This window comes from Neltuma alba, unplaced genomic scaffold, assembly GCF_004799145.2.
Source record: "Neltuma alba isolate B1F8T4 unplaced genomic scaffold, ASM479914v2 tig00013119_pilon, whole genome shotgun sequence".
Classification (NCBI taxonomy): Eukaryota; Viridiplantae; Streptophyta; class Magnoliopsida; order Fabales; family Fabaceae; genus Neltuma; species Neltuma alba.
This window is the reverse complement of record NW_021637441.1, coordinates 1-10,133: the sequence shown is the minus strand read 5'-3', so window position 1 is coordinate 10,133 and position 10,133 is coordinate 1. Positions and strand designations below refer to the sequence as shown.

At 35.5% G+C, this 10,133-nt stretch overlaps 1 protein-coding gene across 1 annotated transcript; it reads left to right on the top strand.

Moving 5' to 3' along the window:
* The first annotated feature begins 4,651 nt into the window (after window positions 1-4,651).
* On the top strand, window positions 4,652-6,812 carry LOC114734600 (uncharacterized). The gene is made up of 4 exons (XM_028922221.1): window positions 4,652-4,741; window positions 4,822-4,930; window positions 5,169-5,846; window positions 6,235-6,812. The coding sequence occupies exons 1-4, from the start codon at window positions 4,652-4,654 to the stop codon at window positions 6,810-6,812; spliced, it is 1,455 nt and encodes a 484-aa protein (XP_028778054.1).
* Window positions 6,813-10,133: the final 3,321 nt, after the last annotated feature.

Below are 10,133 nucleotides of genomic sequence, written 5' to 3'. Positions count from 1 at the left end.
GGTTAAGTCATAAGCTTCTCTCATATACAAACCATGTCACTGTGCCCTTTGACCTGAGATCATCATGGATTCCTACATGAGAAACGCTTAGCTTTGACCTAGTCAAAAGTCACTTTTGACCGAGTGATCATAAAGACTATGTTCAGGCTTAGTGGTTTTTCATGCGGAGGAATGTGAATGGTCAAGATGGAATTTGTCCCTCACATTCGTAGAGAGATATTACTGGGCCCCTCGATGAGTGAGTCTGAGAAATGTATGGCCATACTATAATGGAAAGGTAGTTCCGTTTCTATACTCAGACTACTCAGGGATCGAGAAAGTAACGGTCATGAATAGGAGGATGACGTTCTCCATGCCTCATCCATGACCAAAATGTCGTGTGACAAAAGGGACGCGATATGGTTGTATGAAAGGTTACATCGTTCAACGATCCTCATATGATTTGGGTAGTCGTGATGTCTTGCTAGAGACCGCTTACGACTTGTGAGTCATTATAGTTAATGGCCCACTGCCAACTTCATATGGGCCTACAGGGTCGCACACAAAATAGCCCAACGCGAGTTATGATGTCCAGATTCATTGAATCTAAGATATGTCCAGATTCAATGAATAATATAGGGTGGACATGTATATATATATTCGTATATATATATATATATTATATAAATATAAGAGATATTAATTGTTAGATTTAATTTATAAGGATAAATTAGATCTATGTAAATTAATTCCGTCATATCTTTATTTTTGAATTAAATAAATAGGTGAATTAAATCTGTGAGACGGATTTAATATAAACCATATTTATTTAATTATTCTCTTATCTGATTAGGCAATATTTGATATTGTATTAATTTCGGAATTAATTTAGGATTAATTTCGAAATTAAAAATCATTCATTAAACCTATAGCATCCTATATATTTGATATGAGGAGCTAGGGTTTTAAGAGGGAGAGCGAAAGCACTAAGCAGATAAGGGACGGCCAAAAGTGAGAAGAGAGGACGGATTTTTGAAAACCCTAGACAGACATAGACGCTAGCACGTCGTTCGAGATTGAGGGCTACTCGTGTGGATACCGGTAGAGGAAGCCGACCGGAGTTGTCGACTTCGAACGACAAAGGAGGCGAGCAGAGGCATCTGAACGGCGGAATCACCGAGCCACCTGGAAATCGAACACCGAAGGTAATGCTTCTTACTACCTAACTCAAACGCGATCGGTAGATCCGGGCAAGGGGTTGAAAGTTTTAAATTTTAAGTTGATTTCCGCTGCGCGTCGTCTTTCAATTCCCTTCAGGTAAGTAAGGGAGTAATTGTGTCAATACATTATTAGCAATTCTTTGATTTCTTTGATTTATATAATATCTCTTTATTTTCATGATAAACCTCTTATATGTCAATTTTTTTTTTTACAGAATCTAATAATTGTAGTGTATATCATAAGTCACTTGATAGTATTGGAAAGAGGAGAAGATTAATTTGAACAAACAATTAGCAGCAGAAAACACTTATGACTTGGGCAATTCATCTACAGATCCCCAGTCGAATCTTATGATAGACGTTGGTAAGCCAAGTTCACAAGTCTATCATGCATCTTCCCTGAAAATCTTATACTTTATGGAGTATGCTTCAAATTAATTTTAACTGTTATTTTGTATTTGGATAATTGGACAATGGATAATATGCCTTCCTATTCCCAACATTTGGCCATTTCTTTTGAAAAACAGATAAACAGTTGGACTATAGAGATATTAGCTTCTCCTTCAATTCAGATGAAAGTGATGAAAGTGCCAATGATGATAATGAGCCACACCAATACACTGGTAAATTAAAATCCCTTTCTCAATATTGGACAACATAGATATTACATATTAATATTGATTACTATTAACTATAAATTAATATAGTGTTTTTTAATGTTATTACTCTTAATAGAATTAATTAATAATTAATAATTAATACTAATTAACATTAATTGTCTCTTATATGTGAACAACTTCGTCATCAAAAAGTTTCGTCATTTAATGTAGGCTCTAGACGCAGTGGAGATGCTATGAATGGAGATCAAGTATTGAATGAGAATAATGATTTCACTTTCGATGGACATACTTCAGAAGGTTTGATTATATATGGATGTTACACTTACTTATTTGTATATTCCTGTTCTATGTAATAGTTAGAACTTCATTCCTTATTATTGATGTGGTTACATATATTAATCATTAATAATTAATAATAATAAATAATAATTATTTATTCTATCCACAAATGTTTTACAGATTATGTTGATGAAGGTGACCCCATATATAAGTGCTCACATTGTGCGACAATGCTATGGTATAATGAGAGGATTAAGAAGGACACAAAGAGGATTAATATCACATTTTCAATGTGTTGTCTAAAGGGAAAAGTTCAATTACCTCTTATGCGGCCACCTCCTTCTAAGCTACAGAACTTATTCTTTAGCAAGGACTCAACTGATTCAAAGAATTTTCAAGCAAACATAAGGCAATACAATAATATGTTCTCATTCACGTCACTGGGAGGGAAAATTGATCATTCAAAAAATTCTAGTGGTGGACCATATTCCTTTGTCATGCATGGGGTCAATTATCATTCCATTGGGAGTCTTTTGCCTCCAAAAGGTGGGAGACCAGTTTATTCACAGCTCTACATATTTGATACAGAGCATGAAGTAGCTAATCGAATATCAGCTGTTAGGTTTATCATTTTATTTTTACATTTATTTAATGAGCAAAAGTCCTATAAAATTTGTATGAGTATGATGCTAAGTTTTTACAATTTTTTTGCAGCAAACATCAAACTCAATCAACAATTCTCCCTAAAATTGTCAACCAAATAAAAGATGTTCTTGATGCTGTTAATCCTTTTGTTCAACAATATAGATGTGCATTATCAATGATTATGAATGAAGGACAGAATGAATTGAAATTATGCTTGATTAGTAGTAGAGACACAGATGGTCGCACCTTTAACTTGCCTTCTGCATTAGAAGTTGCTACTTTAATTGTTGGTGACATTGATATGAGTTTTAATGTCAGAGATATCCTTGTCGAAAAAATTTCAGGATCTATTCAACGAATTAGCGAACTTCATGCTGCATATCTTCCATTGCAGTATCCTATCTTATTTCCGTATGGGGAAGATGGATATAAGTTGACAGTGACCATAGAGAAGAGAGCCTTGCTATTACTAAGAAGAAGAAAAAGCTTAGCATGAGGGAATATTTCACATTTAGATTGATGGTGAGGGAAAATGAAATCTCTACCTTACTCCATGCAAGAAGATTGTTGCAACAATTTGTTGTTGATGGTTATACGATGATTGAGTCTCAAAGGTTGCTTTGGGTTAAAACTCACCAAAGAGAACTAAGGGTTGATCTATACTAAGGACTGTCTGATGCATTAACAAGTGGGGAGAGAGATGCTGCATCAATAGGAAGACGTATAATACTTCCTTCGTCTTTTACTGGAGGAGCTCGTTACATGATAATGAATTACCAAGATGCAATGTCTATTTGTCGGTGGGTAGGATACCCTGATATCTTCATAACATTCACTTGCAATCTAGCTTGGCCTGAAATTACAAGATTTTGTTCTCAACATGGATTACATCCTTCTGATAGGCCAGATATTTTATGCAGAGTATTCAAAATGAAGCTTCAATCATTGATGAAGACCATCAAAACAAAAAAGATTTTTGGTACTGTTAGGGCAGGTATATGTTCATGCATAGTTGTTTAATTAATGGTAGTTTTGAATAATCATTATCTATTTGTTTCCAAATGAATTTATATATATTTATCTTTATTTTGATAGAGATTTACACAATTGAGTTCCAGAAGAGAGGATTACCACATGCGCATATACTATTATTCCTTGATACAAGGGATAAGCTCAAACATCCTAAAGATGTTGATAAGATCATATGTGCAGAAATCCCTGATAAGGATTCATCACTACTGTTATATGACTTGGTAAGGAAATTCATGGTTCATGGTCCTTGTGGCTCTAGCAATCCTAAATCACCTTGTATGAAGGATAAGAAATGTAGTAAATACTTCCCAAAGAGATTCAATGATAATACAAAAGTTGATGACGAAGGATATCCTACATATCGTCGCAAAGCTAATGGTAGGTCAGTTGAAATCAAGTCTATCACTTTAGATAATCGATATGTTGTGCCTTATAATCCTTCGCTTCTACAAATGTTCCAAGCTCATATAAATGTGGAGAAATGTAATCAATCATCTGCAATTAAGTATTTATTCAAGTATATCAGTAAAGGTAATGACAGAGTAGTTGTCAAAATATTTGACAAAGATGGTGCTGTAATATTTGATGAGATTCAATAGTACTATAATTGCAGATATCTGATCATGTGAGGCTTCATGGAGAATATTTGGGTTTGATATACATCATAGGTATCCGTCAGTGGAAAGGTTAAGTTTTCATCTACCTAATCAGCAAAGTGTAATATATTGTAATTCTAATGATGTTGCTGACATACTTGACAAACCAAGAGTTAGTGAATCACAATTCCTTGCTTGGATGAAGATTAACGTAACTGATACTTTTGCTAGGACTCTAACTTATGCAGAATTCCCAAATCATTATGTGTATAAAAGAACTATGAGGGAATGGAAGAAAAGGAAGAGAGGATTTTCAGTTGGCCGCATTTGTCATGCTTCATCAACCTTTGGAGAGTTTTACTACTTGCGGGTCCTTCTAACAAAAGTAAAAGGACCACGTTCTTTTGATGAAATTAGAACAGTTGATGGTGTTCCATATCCAACTTTTAGGGAGCACGTTTTGCCATGGGATTATTAGATGATGATAAGGAGTACATATTTGCAATAAAGGAGGCATCAACATGGGCACCTGGTCAATATCTTCGTAGAATGTTTGTTAGTATGTTGTTATGTTATTGTTTGAGTCGGCCTGAAGATGTATGGAAGGAGATAGCTGTATTATTATCTGAAGATTTATTATACATTCCACGAAATGATCCAAACTTCTCAAGTACATCTCTAATGCTTGCTAGATATTTAACTTTCTCCGTATACTACATTAAATTTGCTCAATTCATATATATGTTTAGTAAATAATTACATATGCATTAATTTATTGTCCTCTGTTTTACATGCAGATATTTCTATCCCTCTAGAACAGAAAGAACAAGTAGCATTGACAGAAATTGATAAGTTATTACAAGGGAATGGGAGAAGCCTAGCTGATTTTCCCTCTATGCCAAGTCTAGCATGCATTGAACCTCTTGATGTTTCAAATCAACTTATATTACAAGAGTTAAACTATGATCAGAATGCTCTTCGTTTAGAAGCTGCGAGACTCATAGAATCATTGAATGAAGAGCAACTTCATATATTCAATCATGTAATGTCAGTGTTGGAACATCAAACAGGTGGTTTTTTCTTTGTGTATGGTTATGGTAGAACTGGTAAAACATTTCTATGGAATGCTCTGACATCAATATTACGTTCTAATGGAGAAATTGTGTTAACAGTTGCCTCAAGTGGAATAGCAGCAACTTTATTGCCTTCTGGAAGAACAGCTCATTCAAGGTTTGCAATTCCTATTCATGTACATGAATATTCCATGTGTTCTATCAAGCAAAATTCTCCTATATCTAATCTTATTGAGAAGATGAAGCTTATTATATGGGATGAAGCTCCAATGGTCCAATGCTACTGCATAGAAGCTTTTGACAGAACATTAAAAGATATAATGCATTGTTCAGCTCCATTTGGTGGGAAGTGCATTGTTATGGGTGGTGATTTCCGTCAGATACTTCCTGTTATCCCTAAAGGTACAAGAGCAACAATTGTTAATGCATGCATTAACTCATCAGCATTGTGGGAACATTGCAAAGTTTTCAAATTGACAAAAAACATGCGCTTGAATTTAGCGACATCAACAGAAGGTTACTTGAGGCTACAAAGGTTTTCACAGTGATTACTGGATGTAGGTAATGGTCATTTAGGCGAAGCAAATGATGGAATTGCAGAGATTGATATCCCCCTAAGAGCTCTTGATTAGTAGTTATACAAATCCAATACAAGCAATTGTTGCTTCGACTTATCCCAATCTGCTTGAAAATCTACACAAGAATGAATACTTCAATGATAGAGCTATACTAGCACCAACCATTGAGCATGTCTATCAAGTGAATGACTATATGTGCTCTTTGTTACCAGGAGAAACATTTGAGTTCCTCAGTTGTGATACTGTATGTAGATCTGATGAAGACATTGATAGCTTCAACAATTTGTATACAACAGAATTCCTTAACACTATTAGTTGTTCAGGTTTACCACCACACAAGTTGATCTTGAAAGTTGGAGTACCAATTATGTTGCTACGGAATATTGATCAATCTGCATGCCTTTGTAATGGTACACGCATGCGTATATCCAAATTGGGCAAGAATGTCATTGAAGCGATCATATTAAGTGGTTCAAATCCAAACCAAAAGGTATTACTTCATAGGATGGACATAAATCCCTCTGAGAGTAGGTGGCCATTTCGTATGAAGCGTAGGCAATTCCCTATCACTCTTTCATTTGCCATGACAATAAACAAAAGTCAAGGCCAATCTTTAAGAAGTGTTGGACTTTTTCTAACAAAACCTGTTTTTGCTCATGGCCAGCTATATGTTGCACTATCAAGAGTGAAATCAATTGATGGCTTGAAGATTATAATTGATGCAGATAGAAAAAATATGAAGTCCACAACAACAAATGTTGTGTACAAGGAGATCTTTCGTAATTTGTGAGATTGAGAAGTGTTATTTTATGTTCCTTGTAAGTTATTTTGTATACTTGCTTCCAGGCGTGTATGTTTGATTATTACATTGATAGTATGTTTGGTTTATGAGAAATGAATTTGGACTACGTTATTGAACCTGTAGGTGTGTTGTTTTTAGTTATTTAATTGTGGAAATGCTCGCACGGGAAAACTTGTGCTAGTTCATTTACAACATTAATAGTGGCTGTTGACAACCCAAGAAGAGATTGTTAACAACCTTGGCAATGCCCCTGGCATCCCACAGAGTGAGTTGTCAGGAGCACTGCTAAGGTTGTCAACCACTTCTTCTCGGGTTGTCAACAGCCACTGTTAAGGCTGTAAATGAATTACTATAATAAAATTAATGGGGGTAAATGAGTAATTTTACAATTATAATTAATTACACACAGGTCTCTAGGGACTTCAGAATTATTTCGGGATTTTCAGGGACTTTTTCTAAATTAATTGTTTTCTGTGGGACTTGAGTGTAATTTTCTAAGAAAAATTAAATTGAGCATATTAGAAATGTTGAGGCCGTTTTTAGCAGAAAGAGAGTATGATGAAGAGAGACAATGGAGAGACTTTGAAAGGCCGGACAAAGAGAAACCAATTATGGTCCCTTTTTCTTTAATATTAGATCATTAATATAAGAACTAAAAAACTAATTTTTGAATATTAACAAAATTAAGTAAGTTATTCATTTGTAATAAATAGATGCTGTTTTTTCTAAAATATTTTTATTAATAATGCGTATCGAAACAATTCTTGCAATCACTATAAATATTACTTGGGAGGTAAAATAGATCAATATGGCTAACAAAATGGATTGATATTTGTTTTTAGGACCAAATTAAGTCTCTAATTAGCTCTTATATTAAACTTAAATTACATGATTTCGATGTCTAGAATTCATGACAGGGACTCTAGAAAATTGGTAGATTTTGATGATAAAATATGAGCTGTGACAATATAATGTTCGCCATAGTGAATCATTCTTTGCTGGATACTAAAAACATTTCTATGGATGAAGTTGAAAAATCCTGTTGCTTATACTTTTATTGTTATACTAATTGATTGTGTCATAATTATAAGATCTCATTTATAGACTCCAAACAAAGTATTATAATTAGGACCGGAGGTAGTACCATTTTTTAAATATTACCTTACATCTCATTGGTGTAAAATTTAGTTTAAATTAAAAAGGATTAAAAGGTTTTCTTACCATGTGATTAAATGTATTTAATATGCAAGTAACTTAATTAATTTGAATTAATAAAAATCGAGGCTATTTATCACTAAATAATTTAAATTAACATTTTGATATATAATTAACTGCTAAATGATGTTGAACAAAAATTGATGTAATATTTTGAAGTTAAAATTTATACATGTAATAAATTACCATCGCCAATAAATATTATATGAAAAAAATTTTATTGCTAGATGACTATCAAGTTTGGAACATACCCATGACATGTGGATGCATTACATTAGAATCAACAATACATCCTGTAATAGCGACCACATGATGCAAAGTAAGCTAGGAAGACTGGAACCAAAGTACGAGCTGCAGCTTACACTGGCTAAGATACTGCCATTTGTGACGCTTCAAAGAGCCCCAGTAACCATAAGCATCCTTTGTGGGGAGTAGTAGCTATCAAATTATGCTATTAAGAGTCAAAACTCGGGTGTGGGTACCTCATGGGGTATTTAAAACGTCCCTGGCAACATACACCAAAGAGCAAGATTTTGGCATAGAATCCAAAGTAGAGAAGTGCCAATAGACACGCAGTAAGGCTAGTGCTTGAACAAGTAGTGGACAAGATATCATGAAACCACTGGAACTTAGAGAAACAAAGATAGAATAGAAGCAACTGCATACTTGGTTGAACAAACATGAGAACACAAAGACAAAATGTTGCAATACTGCTTGATGGACCTCTAAGTGACTACTAAAGAACTTAGAGGGCCCCATAGTATCATCCACATGTGTGGAGCTTTTTGGCATAAGTTCCGTCAGAACTCAAGACATTAATAGGATGCTCTTCCCAAGTACACTTGCTTAAAAAATAACATAGCTCCTTCTTAGAGACAGTTGATCCTGGCAAGAACAGCATAACTCCGTAGTCCCCAGACCCCAGTCGACTAGCAAAATTCAGACTCCCAAAACAAACGAAGGCGTGGGAACTCTCTAGTTTTCTGGCTTGCTTCAAGCTAGAGTCACAAAACTCAAAAGGGGGACGTTTCCTGAAAGATATAGGGGGTGTTTGGATGGAATCAAAACCATAATTTTAAAAATGCTTTTATGGTATACGAAATAAATATGTGAAAGAGTTTATCTCGATTTACGAAAAAGTACTTTTTAGAAACACTTTTGATGCTACCCAAACACCCCGAAACTAAGACTTGTGCTTGACCCAAAGACCGGACCTTCTCTACTTGATCTAGAAGAATCCTTTTCTCTCACAAGCTAAACTCTTTCACACCACTTTGAAGAGAATTACTGTCACCAAAATCCATAAGCGTATCTTGAGGTTCAAGTTTTGGGAGTGATTGGCAACCATTAAAAGTGCTTTGAAAAAGCACTTCTCCGTAAAATGAGGCAAATTCCTCTGCATATTATTTTGTGTACCGTAAAATCACTTTTAAAACTATAGTTTGGTTTCTACTTAAACACTCCTGGTCTCTTAAAACAAAGCGCGATCATTAGCCTCTCATTTATGCTTCCGCGTGGCAGCATGGGGAGTCTGATTATGATTATTAGAAACTCCAGCACCACTCAAGCACTCCTGTGATTCAATGAGACTTGTTATCCTAGAGTGATCCGATGCTTTCCTCATAACTAGGGGTGGGAATAGGCCAGCGGCTGTCAGGGGCCTGTGGCCTGGCCTGTAAATACCTGGCCTGGCCTGGCCTATTTAACTATCAGAACAGGCTCAGGCCTGTGAAATGGCTGTTTATCTTATCAGGCCAGGCTCAGCCTGATAATCAGCCTTTTAGGCCTGTTAGGCCGGTCTGGGCCTGTTTTTTTTCTTAGGGTTAAAATTGTATTCATAGGGGGTGAGAAATTTACCCTAAGTCACTCAGTCACTCCTAATCTCTCCGGTCTCCCGCTCACGCTACCGTCGCCACTCGCCCGTCTCTTCTTCAATCTTCAGTTCTTCGACTTTGGAGTTTGGACGGTCCCATTTCATTTTCGCCGAAAACAGACTACGCTTAATCCTTCCAGCCCAAACAGCGTACAGTGGAAGTTCCAGGCTTCTCTACTCTCTGGTCGGCGCTCGGCAACAGAAAATAGCAGACGGCAGAA